General features: G+C 43.0%; 1 protein-coding gene across 4 annotated transcripts in view; it reads right to left on the bottom strand.

Moving 5' to 3' along the window:
* Window positions 1-111: 111 nt before the first annotated feature.
* The window catches only part of LOC129834699 (DENN domain-containing protein 5A-like), a 64,471-nt gene continuing 51,578 nt past the window's right edge, over window positions 112-13,004 (bottom strand). For 3 of the 4 annotated variants that reach the window (XM_055899920.1, XM_055899921.1, XM_055899922.1), the window contains 9 exons: window positions 9,384-9,512; window positions 8,503-8,624; window positions 7,995-8,140; window positions 7,783-7,901; window positions 7,487-7,668; window positions 7,036-7,118; window positions 6,680-6,803; window positions 6,385-6,553; window positions 112-2,208 (listed from right to left, as the gene is read on the bottom strand). In XM_055899920.1, the coding sequence (XP_055755895.1) occupies window positions 2,025-2,208; window positions 6,385-6,553; window positions 6,680-6,803; window positions 7,036-7,118; window positions 7,487-7,668; window positions 7,783-7,901; window positions 7,995-8,140; window positions 8,503-8,624; window positions 9,384-9,512 (1,258 nt within the window). In that variant the 3' untranslated portion in view covers window positions 112-2,024. Of the gene's footprint in view, window positions 2,209-5,325; window positions 5,522-6,384; window positions 6,554-6,679; window positions 6,804-7,035; window positions 7,119-7,486; window positions 7,669-7,782; window positions 7,902-7,994; window positions 8,141-8,502; window positions 8,625-9,383; window positions 9,513-13,004 lie in introns of all 4 variants that reach the window. The other variant, XR_008756292.1, reaches the window with a different exon arrangement.

The raw sequence follows: 13,004 nt of genomic DNA, 5'->3' as shown, positions 1-13,004 counted from the left end.
CTGCTTGGTAAAGTTATATTCTTTTTGTGCTACAGTTCATATGGAAAATATATGGGGGCATATACAATACCATCAATAACCATATAGCAATTTATAGTGACACCATCCATATTACTGCATTTCTGTAATTTTATTCTTTATTTGTTTTTTTTACACTGTACACATTTCCTCACTTAGTAAACACTACATTATACGGCTATGTCAAATGTACAACAGTATTGAAAAACAAAAATATATCTCCCAAGATGCTCATTTCGATTGTACATGGAATAGTACAACCAACACAATCCAGACATTGGCACAGGAAAGACATCCTTCACACCTACTTCTATCAAACTGCTATTGTTATTCATCATCAGTAAGAAAAATGGAGGAGGTCCAATGATTCTCATCTAGATCTTGGGTAGATTTTTTTGTGATGTGGATTATATTGCATAGCAGAAACGCCAACAGTTCAGAGGAGAATCGTTTGCTCTATTTTGAATCTGGCCTTTTATAGCAACCATATGTACCACTCATTATTAATTTAACTTGCAATCAGCTCATTCAATTCTCACTACTGAACAGACATGTTGTAAACCTGCCAGGAATGGGCAGAACAGGTGTGGAATAATGAGAAGTTGTTGGAAAGAAGGATGCACTGGTTAGAGGTATTTACACGAAGGCTGTCATTTTATAAATGATTCACTTTCTACCAAGCCATGGTTATGATGAGTACTGTACTGTTGAAGAGTTGTGTGTCAAGTGTGAAGCACTGACATGGCCGTATGGCGATACTTCTCCAACTGAATACATATTGTGCATCACTAGCATATGTAACAGTATAACTTTAAACCGTCCCCTCGCCCCGACACGGGCGCGAACCAGGGACCTTCTGCACACATCAACAACAGTCACCCACGAAGCGTCGTTACCCATCGCTCCACAAAAGCCGCGGCCCTTGCAGAGCAAGGGGCAACACTACCTCTAGGTTTCAGAGCAAGTGACGTAACTGATTGAAACGCTATTAGCGTGTACCCGCTAACTAGCTAGCCATTTCACATCCGTTACACTCACCCCCCTTTCGACCTCCTCCTTTTCCGCAGCAACCAGTGATCCGGGTCAACAGCATCAATGTAACAGTTTAACTTTACGGCGTCCCCTCGCCCCAACACGGGCGCGAACCAGGGACCCTCTGCACACATCAACAACAGTCACCCACGAAGCATCGTTACCCATCGCTCCACAAAAGCCGCGGCCCTTGCAGAGCAAGGGGCAACACTACTTCTAGGTTTCAGAGCAAGTGACGTAACTGATTGAAACGCTATTAGCGCGTACCCACTAACTAGCTAGCCATTTCACATCCGTTACACATACGCTACATTATCTTATTCAGGAGCCTCTTCTTAGGCCAAGTTATCCATATAAAATAGTTGCATCCTACAGTACTTCCAGTGGGATTGATCCAAACTTACCCACTGTCATATTGATGTAGGTGAATCAGTTTCCCACCCTACACAAACATCTATACCATGTCATATTCATACTTATAAAGCATACTTCTGCATCATTTGCTTCAAGCTCTGCATTATGACAGTTAGAATTAGAACAGAGCAAGCAACTTGACAGACATATCAAAATAATACTGTTCTTCTCCGAAAATATATTAACAGTTTTTGTTCCTTGTTTTCCTTTTTAGAATATAGCCGTTGTCAGCAGTTCACAATAACAATGAAAATATTTAGCTTTCAATAAAGTAGTATACAACAGGTGTGTTATCTTCTTCAACAAAGTGAAAGTCACGGATCGTAATAGAAAACATATTCTTAACGTCTAACAGCAACATTGTTGAGGATAAAAATAACAACACATTTTGAAAGGCTCATTGCACTTAATATATGGCAAATGTAACAGTAGCTTTAATATAAGCCAGAAATCGTCCCTTAATTGTTCAAGTCTCTTTCTGCATAAAAAGGTTAAATTGATCTTTAGTTTTCCTAACAGTCTTCCTTAGTCAGGTCCAATTGGTGTGAACGAAGGAGGGCCTAGATACCGATCCCTTTGACAAGTGAAGCTTCTAGGGTAATGTTGAACTCCTGCAAAGTCTGTAGCACTCTGATCAGAGAATTTACCAATGAGCGGTCCTTTATCAGTGCTGTGTCTTCGTACATTTGCACTGTGATTGGACAGTCTGCGAGGAGAGCGATCCAGTGGTGTAACAAATGGTCCCTAGGAAGAGCAGAGAGAAACAGGAAGTTTACCAGACTGACTTCAGGGAACTTTTTTAGTAAATCCTCATACCTGCTAAAAGACAGGATAGGAAGGGCTCAAGCTTGGTTATGACTGAGGCATTATTTACGTTGCATTTAGGCATGTCTGGTCTCGCTATGTGCCACTTAAAAATATTTTTGACAAAGAACAAAGAGAAGGTATTTCATTAAAGTGTCAGGTGCATTTGATCTACCAAGCCCTGTTCTGCCACAAAGGGTTGAGAGAGAAAGAGGAAGTCTGTGGTGTCATAATTAGTAGGATATATACTGTATGTTTTGAACTAGTGTGTGGAAGCTTAAAGTGGGATTATAAACTGGGTGGTTCAAGCCCTGAATGCTGATTGGCTGACAGCAGTGGTATATCAGACCGTATACAACGGTTATGACAGAACATTTATTTTTACTGCTCTAATTACGTCGCTAACCAGTTTATAATAGCAATAAGGCAACTCGGGAGTTTGTGGTATATGGCCAATATACCATGGCTAAGAGCTGTATCCTGAGTGGCAAAGCCGTCTAAGGCACTGCATCTCAGTGCAAGAGGTGTCACTATAGTCCCTGGTTCTAATCCAGGCTGTATCACATCTGGCTGTGATTGGGAGTCCTATATGGCAGCGCGCAATTGGCCCAGCGTCGTCTGGGGTAGGCCATCATTGTAAATAAGAGTTTGTTCTTAACTGACTTGCATAGTTAAATAAATGTTAAATAAAATATCTGGGCACTCTGCTTTGCGATGTGCATAAAAACAGCCCTTAGCTGTGGTATATTGGCCATATGCCTTATTGCTTAACTATACAACCATAAAAATAATTGTATTTCTATGTATACAACCTCCACACATACTCATACAATGCCCAACAGGATAGGTAGACACACAGTGTGAGGGAGAATGACTGAAGCAGCAGGAGGTGGGGAGGGATCCCCCTAGCACTACAAAAGAGGACAAAGCCTCCCACTCTGTTATTTTACCTTTATTTAACTAGCCAAGTCAGTTAAGAACAAATTCGTATTTACAATGACAGCCTAGGAACAGTGGGTTAACAGCCTTGTTCAGGGGCAGAACAACCGATTTTTACATTGTCAGCTCGTGGATTCGATCTAGCAACCTTTCATATACTGGCCCAACACTCTAACCACTAAGCTACCTGCCGTTATCACAGTGATAAATGCTGTGCTGCTATTAGGGTTGAGCATTTTGGGGAATATTCAGAGGTGGAAACTTCCGTGGGAATTAACAGGAATATATGGGAATTAATGGGAATATATAGGTATTAACTGAAATATATGCAAATTAATATTAATACCATTTAAATGTAGATGTTTTTTGCATTGGATATATTTACCATATCATATGGAGACAGAAACATATACCTTGACCTTATCATAAGTAGACATAATTGAAAAGGATTAAATCCTTCCAATAGAAATAAAAAAAACAATTTAGTTACGAATTGAAATTTAATTAAATGAGTTGACTCTTCACATGGGATGATTTCACTGAACAACAAAAGAAAGGGAATATTGAATGATCCCCACTGATCCATCGCATCTCCCAAAAACGTTTTCAACATACAATCCAAATGACCTGTAAAATGATAGTCTAGAAACCAAAGCTTGGTTGTCTTCCTCTCAGGCTTCCATGTATTCTCCCTGGACCTCCTTAATGTCTACTTCTTGAACATCAGACACTGAGGCCTCATCTTCACTGCCACTTTCCAACCTTGTTGAGGATGGCTCGTTGTCAGGCTCAAAAAGCCACAAATTTTTCAACCGTTGTATTGGTCAGCCTGTTGCATGCTTTAGTGTGTGTGTTGCCAAAGAAGGACCAGTTGCGCTCTGAGGCAGCTGATGTTGGTGGGATTTGGAGGATGATGGAGGCAACAGGGGAAAGAGTCTCAGATTTACAAAGTCCCTTCCACCAGGTGGCTGATGAGATATGTTGGCACGACTGCCATATTGCATCTCCATCCCAAAGCTCTTGCTTGGAAGTGTACTTCGCCAGACTGCCAAGAACCTTGCCCTCATCCAGGCCAAGGTGGCGAGATACGGTAGTGATGACACCATAGGCCTTGTTGATCTCTGCACAAGACAGTATGGGCTTCAGGCAGAAGTCTTCACACTTTTTGATGTATTTCAGAACTGCAGTTTCCTCTGCTTGGAGCAACAGTGAAATGGGCTGGGCAGTACTGATTTCTACTCTTACATCTGCAAGCAGAGTCTGAACATGATGGGGCTATCCATATAGGCAGACTGTGATATGGCCATTTCCAGGAGACTGTCAAACATGATGACAACACCACCCAAATGGGTGTTGCTGGGTAGCTTCAATGTGGTGCTCTTATTCTTCTCACTTTGCTTGGTGAGGTAGATTGCTGCTATAACTTGATGACCCTTCACATACCTAACCATTTCCTTGACTCTATTATAGAGTATCCATTTGTTTTCAGTGCCATGATGTCCTTGAGGATGTCCTTGAGGAGCAGATTCAATGCATGAGCAGCACAGCCAATGGGTGTGATGTGAGGGTAGGACTCCTCCACCTTAGACCAAGCAGCCTTCATATTCGCAGCATTGTCTGTCACTCGTGCAAATACCTTCTGTGGTCCAAGGTCATTGATGACTGCCTTCAGCTCATCTGCAATGTAAAGACCGGTGTGTCTGTTGTCCCTTGTGTCTGTGCTCTTGTAGAATACTGGTTGAGGGGTAGAGATGATGTAGTTAATTATTCCCTGCCCACGAACATTCAACCACCCATCAGAGATGATTGCAATACAGTCTGCTTTCTCTATGATTTGCTTGACCTTCACTTGAACTCTGTTGAACTCTGCGTCCAGCAAATGAGTAGATAAAGCATGTCTGGTTGGAGGGGTGTATGCTGGGCGAAGAACATTCAGAAATCTCTTCCAATACACATTACCTGTGAGCATCAGAGTTGAACCAGTTGCATACACAGCTCGAGCAAGACATTCATCAGCATTTCTCTGACTACGTTCCTCCATTGAGTCAAAAAAACTTCTGATTCCAGGAGAACCATGAGCTGTTGCTATCAATAAGGTGTCTGATTCATCATTTTCACCTCGAATAGAAGTAGAGGGACTTTTGTCAGAGGTTCTTTGTTGTGAGCGCTGAGGGAACTTTATGCACTTGGCCAGATGATTCTGCATCTTTGTTGCATTCTTCCCATTTGATTTGGAACAATATTTGCAAATGTACACAGCTTTTGCTTCCACATTAGCTGCAGTGAAATGTCTCCACACATCAGTGGCATTTTCCTGTAAAGATGAGAAAAAAATGAGTAAAAAACAAATACAATTCCATGTACAGATAAATAGTGAAGCAGTTAGATTAAACAACTCCTTTGTAAGATACATTGAAAAAAATGAAGCATGTATGGAAACAGGTGAAATAACACTCCTCTGTTAGCAGGCTCAAGGAAGCTAAAACCCACATGGTAGCAAAAACTAACTAGCAGAAATTCTTAACAGGTTAGAAATGATTTAAACACACTTTGATGTAGGCTACTATTTACTAGTTAACCAAAATTCATGTATGTCATATCAAATATATTCATCCCATCCAGTATTGTAATCAAAACTTACCAGATAGCATGTAGTCCTTGGCTCAGACAGTGTAGTAGTGTGGGCTCAATAGCATCTCATTAGTGTGCAAGATCATGAGAATCAGCTGTGCATGTGTTGGAAGAGTGCACTGTACATGTGATGGAAGAATGTACTGTGCATGCAGAGGGTTGCAATTCCATTGAATTGGAGATAGTTTAACCAAAATATGCTACAAGACCTAGAATTGCCTTGTGTATCCCACAACAAAGGTTCACTGTTATAAGCTAACTTTTTTAAATGAATTTAAGCAAAATTCCCAAAATTCCAGGGCTTAACTTCCCATGAAAAATTTCCCAGAAAGTTTCCGACCCTTTACAACCCTAGCTGCTATTAGAGAGATAATGAAAACAACCTCTCTTTAAGTTGAATTGTGGATGTCTTGTAAAACATCTCAAACAATCTAATTTGCCCTTTTGACCAGGACATTTAGTGCTGTACAATGAATTCCCATTCAAATGTTCCTGATGATAGCTGTTGTTCTGAGTGTGTTTGTGAGGCTACAGAGGAGATATTACCTGGCACCCAGACACACCAGCATCTGGAACTTCCCATCCTTGCCTATGTTCCTAGATGTGCTGTTGATGGCCCGCATAAAGCGGCAGAAGTGGCGTACTCTGGTTTGCCAGTTCTCATCTGGAGTCACCTCCCTCTGCTCAGCACTCTCAAAGTACACTTGTGACTTTTCTATAAGGAGAAATCACAGACAAAAGACATTGATAAGAGAAACCTCATCCATTAGCATGGCATGGAAGATACTGTATACTGTACACTGTATATTCAGGTGTAATGGTCGTGTATTGGAGGCTTTACCTAAGAAGTCCCAGATGAAGACATTCTTAAAGAGGCGTGGGGATTTGAAGCTATGCTGGAACACCTGCTCTAAAGCCCAGACTAGACCATACTCCCCACACAGCAGAAGGGTCAGACTGCCCCTCTATAGAAAAACAGACAGGGAAAGAAAAAGAGTGACTAATGTTGTCTCTTTTCAAAGTACCCTGGTCCAACACATCAATTGTGGCCATATGAAAGTGTTCATTTGGAACACATGTGAGTGAAACTATGATCAGTGTTGCCTGCAGTGTACAGACAGTGTACAGGTTGAGGACCCACTGTCTCCTTCACTGTGATGAATAATAGACAATGTGGTGGGGGGTTGTGTCTCTCACCTCCTTCTCTGGCTTGTGGAAGTGCTTCACTATCCCATTGATGGCCTCTCCCACTCCCTCTTGGATCTGACCAGTGTTCAACTCTGGATGATTGCAAAGAGTAAGAAAAAATCAGTCCATGCCAGCAGACACAAGACCCTCAAAAGTTATCTAAAGGCATGGACACACCGGTAGCATTTGCCAGCCGAGAGTACTTAGCACCTCTTAACAGTGTGCCGGCCATAATTTGCAAACCGAGTGCAAACCGATTCTACATGTAGAATCGCGCTGAATGTTTTTCAGTCAAACATCCACCAGAGACCAGAGTGAGGGTGGTCCCTAAAACACACCACGTGAAAAAACTGCAGACAAACAGGAGATCAACATTTGGTGCTGTGTGTGTAGTCCCTTGATGAAGATTATTGGCTATTATTGATGACGATTTTTGCAGTGTATTTGAATGGTCACTCACTTGGTTTGCTGTTTGGTGAGATGGTGACAAACCTCCTCATCATCCCAGGGGACTGCTGCATGGGGGGCGTACGACACATTCTGTCCTCGTTCTCTGAGTTTGGTGTCACTAGCTCTCCCACCAGGACCCTCTCCAGACTTCCATCGTCCACCCCCTTCCCCAGCCACCGGCCACACGGGAACCTACGCACACACACGAAAATATAACAGTTATCCAAAGCTTCAACGGGGTCTTTCTTGAGTAGATGCTACTGAAATCTCCAGCATAAGGCAGCTGCTACCAAATATTTCACTCACTTGTAAGCATGACCTGTGATCTCATTCCGGACCATAACATACTCCACAAGCCACTTGGCGTAAAGACCTGAGTTATCATGGCCCATCTGCACTGTGGTCAGCTTGCCTAGGTTCTGGCACTGCGACAGAAGGCAAAAGTCATGTTAAGGTGAATATATATTGATATTATTATCGAAATACCAGGAATATTCAATCTTGAGGGGAGCACCAACCTCAAAGGTGATCTCCTGAGTGTGCTTGGGGACCTGGAGCACCCCGGTCTCAGCCAGCTCCCCAGACACACACACCCAGGGGTTGGCTGTGAACATGGAGCCTCCTAATTTCTTACTGGGAATCACCAGCACATGGTATGGGATCACTGTGGGACAGAGAAGAGAGGGAAAGCTGAAATCACTCAGTCAAGTACAATATGGTAGCAGGTAGCCTAGTGGTTTGAGTGGGCCGGTAACCGAAAGGTTGCTAGATCAAATCCCTGAGCTGACAATGTAAAAATCTGTTGTTCTGCCCCTGAATAAGGCAGTTAACCCACTGTTCCTAGGCCGTCATTATAAATAAGAATTTGTTCTTAACTGACTTGCCTAGTTAAATAAAATGGTCACAAAAAGAGCTACCTCTGTCTTCAATATATTTCTCAGTAAGCATCTCAAATCCAGGAAAACAGTTTAGTCAGGAAATAAGTCCAATTCATCTATTACTCTAATCTAATTTCCTGGCACTCACTGATGGTGGTGAAGACATTGGTGAAACAGAAGTAGTCCACAGCGTTGAAGGAGAGGAGGTGGTACAGGAACTGCTCTTTCTCATCGTCACAGCGCAGAAAAGCATAACGCTTGTATAGTTTCCTACAAAAGCAACAAAAAAATTCACTAAAACAAATCAGTTTAGCATTTCACATGATGTAATGATTATAGATTGAACAATAACAGTCTGAAGCCTAAAAGGCTGAATCAGTAGCTGATGAATGTGTTTTCCTTGATAAACAACTGGAGAATGGTAATGGAACGGTCACAATGCAATACCTCCATAATGAATCAGCCTGAACGTGACCCACTTCACCACCATCTCATCAATTATAAAAAACATTGTAAATGTTTAATAGGTGATTGTACTATGACGTTTGGATCTGTCAAAAGAGCTCATATATTATACACGCATAGTTTTCAGACATCAGGTTGATTCATGTGTATGAGACTGAGTGGGACATTCCAATATAAATTAGTGAGGATTTATAAGGAGACTGACTTAAAGGGAATGGGGTATTATCCCAATTACTGAAGCAGAGGCTCTTACAAAAATTACACATTTTGTGTTTAGCTTGATTTGCCAGTTGTATACTAGTGTAACGGATGTGAAATGGCTAGCTAGTTAGCGGTGGTGTGCGCTAATAGCGATTCAATAGGTTACGTCACTCGCTTTGAGACCTTGAAGTAGTGGTTCCCCTTGCTCTGCAAGGGCCGCGGCTTTTGTGGAGCGATGGGTAACGATGCTTCGTGGGTGACTGTTGTTGATGTGTGCAGACGGTCCCTGGTTCGCACCCGGGTCGGGGCGAGGGGACGCCATAAAGTTAAACTGTTACACTAGGTCCTTGTTGTTTTGCTCACTTTGTAAGTTCATGGTCAGACAGCAGCTTTTTGAGGTGCCTGGACAGCAGTTTCTTCTCCATGGAGAGCCTCACCCAGGCCCTGGCCTTGCCCACGTCTGTCTTGATCTCCCCAATGTTCTGGATGTGTCTACGGAAGATATAGTACACAGCACAGAGGTCAGAGGAGAAAAACACACACAAATGCACATATACACACATATACAAACAGTCATCCTTTCAGAGATGGTCTATAATGTTGTAGCATTTTTTGCATCCTTTGGCCAAGGTGAGCACGAAACCACAAACCTAATATATGATAAGATGCAAGAGCAGGGACAGTCCCTCTGAACAAGGTGATAGACCTCTGCTGTATGTTGTTTTCAGCACGGTTCTAGATTCCAGAGCATGCAGGGCTGAGAGGGGATAGCCAGCCCAGCCAGGAAGAAGCCTTGGCCAGCTCCAGACTCCCTGGTGTTTAAGCCAGCCTACCGTCATCGCTCCCAGCCACTATCATGCCCTCTGTGTCCAGACACATTCCCTTCCACTCCACCTCTGCCAGTAAGCACTGCACTGTCTGCGCTATAAGTGCTCCCCATGCACCCCCCCTCCTCTCTCATCCCTCCTTTCCCTCCCCCACTTCCCTTACTCTCACGAATTAACCCAATTTCCTCCACTCCACTCTGTTCCCCATGGCAACAGAGCAAAATATCAACATTCACAATGCAGATTGTTATTGCATGAATGGTATAGTAAGACAAACAATGGTTATATGGAATCTGCAGACTAACTACAGGAATCCACCTCCTGTAGAAGAGGAATTAGATAAATGTCAAATAATAAAGAGCACAGCAAGGTAAATATGAAATGTTGATATGTAGAATGAAGCAACCTGGTCAACCTTTATTGTCCATTTAAAGTAAAGATACCCAAATATAAATATTTATCAATTAAAATGTGCTCGTATATCAATGTGACAACGCACAAATGAAAAAGCACCAATGGAAAATTATAGATCCTTGGAAAGAAGACATGACATGTTTGTTTGTGCAGACGTGTGATCAGAGTAAACTTCTACAACAGACTACAGCACTGTAACGGCTTTCGTCGGTGGAAGAATGTGAGGACCAAAGCGCAGCGTGGTAAGTGTCCATAATGTTGAATTAAAGACAATAAACTGAACACTTCCAAATACAAAACAACAAACGTGAAAACCGAAACAGTTCTATCTGGTGCAGACACACAAAGACTGAAGACAACCACCCCCAAAACCCAACACAAAACAGGCTACCTAAATATGGTTCCCAATCAGAGACAACACAAAACACCTGCCTCTGATTGAGAACCATATCAGGCCAAACACAGAAATACAAAACTAGACTGCCCACACCAACTCACGCCCTGACCATACTAAATAAAGACACAACAAAGGAAATAAAGGTCAGAACGTGACAAGCACAGCCATGGGTAGGCCGTCATTGTAAATAAGAATTTGTTCTTAACTGACTTGCCGAGCGAAATAAAAAAAATACAATAAAATAAACAACTACCTGAGCCAGAGCACCCTCTCCCTGGCTTGGTCTGCAGGGGGTCTGCAGGGGAATTAGGCTGGAAGTAACATGCTGTCACAAAGATCAACCCAGCTCTCTTTACCACCTCCTTCACACCACACAAGGAATGACATCCTGTATGACTCAACACCACTGGCTGTGTGCACCTTAGACAAGACAGTGGTCTGACTGCCTCCCATAAACTATTGCCAACTTCAGGATTCCTCTCAGCGTGGCTGAGCACTACTGTTGATAAAAGTTTCTGCTAAATGAACTAGTGTGGATAAAAGTGTCTGCTAAATGAACTAGTGTGGATAAAAGTGTCTGCTAAATGAACTACTGTGGATAAAAGTGTCTGCTAAATGAACTACTGTGGATAAAAGTGTCTGCTAAATGAACTAGTGTGGTACTGTTTCAGAACAGAGACCCACCTGTTTTGAGCCCCACCTGAGCCCCACAACGATCTAACCACTAGGCTACCTGCCTCCCCAAATAACACATATGGAATCATGTAGTAACCAAAGAAGTGTTAAACAAATCAAAATGTATTTTAGATTTTAAAATCTTCAAAGTAGCCACCCTTTGCCTTGATGAAAGCTTTGCACACTCTTGGCATTCTCTCAACCAGTTTCACCTGGAATGCTTTTTAAACAGTCTTGAAGGAGTTCACACATATGCTGAGCACTTGTTGGCTGCTTTTCCTTCACTCTGCGGTCCAACTCATCCCAAACAATCTCAACTGGGTTGAGGTCGGGTGATTGTGGAGGCCATCTGATGCAGCACTCCTTCTTGGTCAAATAGCCCTTACAAATCAAATCAAATCTTATTGGTCACATACACATGGTTAGCAGATGTTAATGCGAGTGTAGAGAAATGCTTGTGCTTCTAATTCCGACCATACAGTAATATCTAACAAGTAATCTAACAATTTCACAACAACTACCTTTTACACACAAGTGTAAAGGAATGAATAAGAATATGTACATATAAATACATGGATGAGCGATGGCCATGCGGCATAGGCAAGATGCAGTAGATGGTATAGAATACAGTATATACATATGAGATGAGTAATGTAGGGTATGTAAACATGATATAAAGTGGCATTGTTTAAAGTGACCAGTGATACATTTATTACATCCAATTTTTAATTATTAAAGTGGCTAGAGATTTGAGTCAGTATGTTGGCAGCAGCCACTCAATGTTAGTGATGGCTGTTTAACAGTCTGATGGCCTTGAGATAGAAGCTGTTTTTCAGTCTCTTGGTCCCAGCTTTGATGCACCTGTACTGACCTCGCCTTCTGGATGATAGCGGGGTGAACAGGCAGTGGCTCGGGTGGTTGTTGTCCTTGATGATCTTTTTGGCCTTCCTGTGACATCGGGTGGTGTAGGTGTCCTGGAGGGCAGGTAGTTTGCCCCCGGTGATGCGTTGTGCAGACGTCACTACCCTCTGGAGAGCCTTACGGTTGTGGGCGAAGTAGTTGCCATACCAGGCGGTGATACAGCCCGACAGGATGCTCTCGATTGTGCATCTGTAAAAATTTGTGAGTGTTTTTTGTCACAAGCCAAATTTCTTCAGCCTCCTGAGGTTGAAGAGGCGCTGTTGCGCCTTCTTCACCATTCTGTCTGTGTGGGTGGACCATTTCAGTTTGTCCGTGATGTGTACGTCGAGGAACTTAAAACTTTCTACCTTCTCCACTACTGTCCCGTCAATGTGGATAGGGGGGTGCTCCCTCTGCTGTTTCCTGAAGTCCACGATCATCTCCTTTGTTTTGATGACGTTGACTGTGAGGTTATTTTCCTGACACCACACTCCGAGGGCCCTCACCTCCTCCCTTTAGGCGGTCTTGTCGTTGTTGGTAATCAAGCCTACCACTGTAGTGTCGTCTGCAAACTTGATGATTGAGTTGGAGGTGTGCATGGCCACGCAGTCATGGGTGAACAGGTTGTACAGGAGACGGCTGAGAACGCACCCTTGTGGGGCCCCAGTGTTGAGGATCAGCGGGGTGGAGATGTTGTTTCCTACCCTCACCACCTGGGGGAAGCCCGTCAGAAAGTCCAGGACCCAGTTGCGTAGGGCGGGGTCGAGACCC

Source organism: Salvelinus fontinalis, chromosome 35 (assembly GCF_029448725.1).
Source record: "Salvelinus fontinalis isolate EN_2023a chromosome 35, ASM2944872v1, whole genome shotgun sequence".
NCBI lineage: Eukaryota > Metazoa > Chordata > Actinopteri > Salmoniformes > Salmonidae > Salvelinus > Salvelinus fontinalis.
This window is presented reverse-complemented; position numbering and strand designations above follow the sequence as displayed.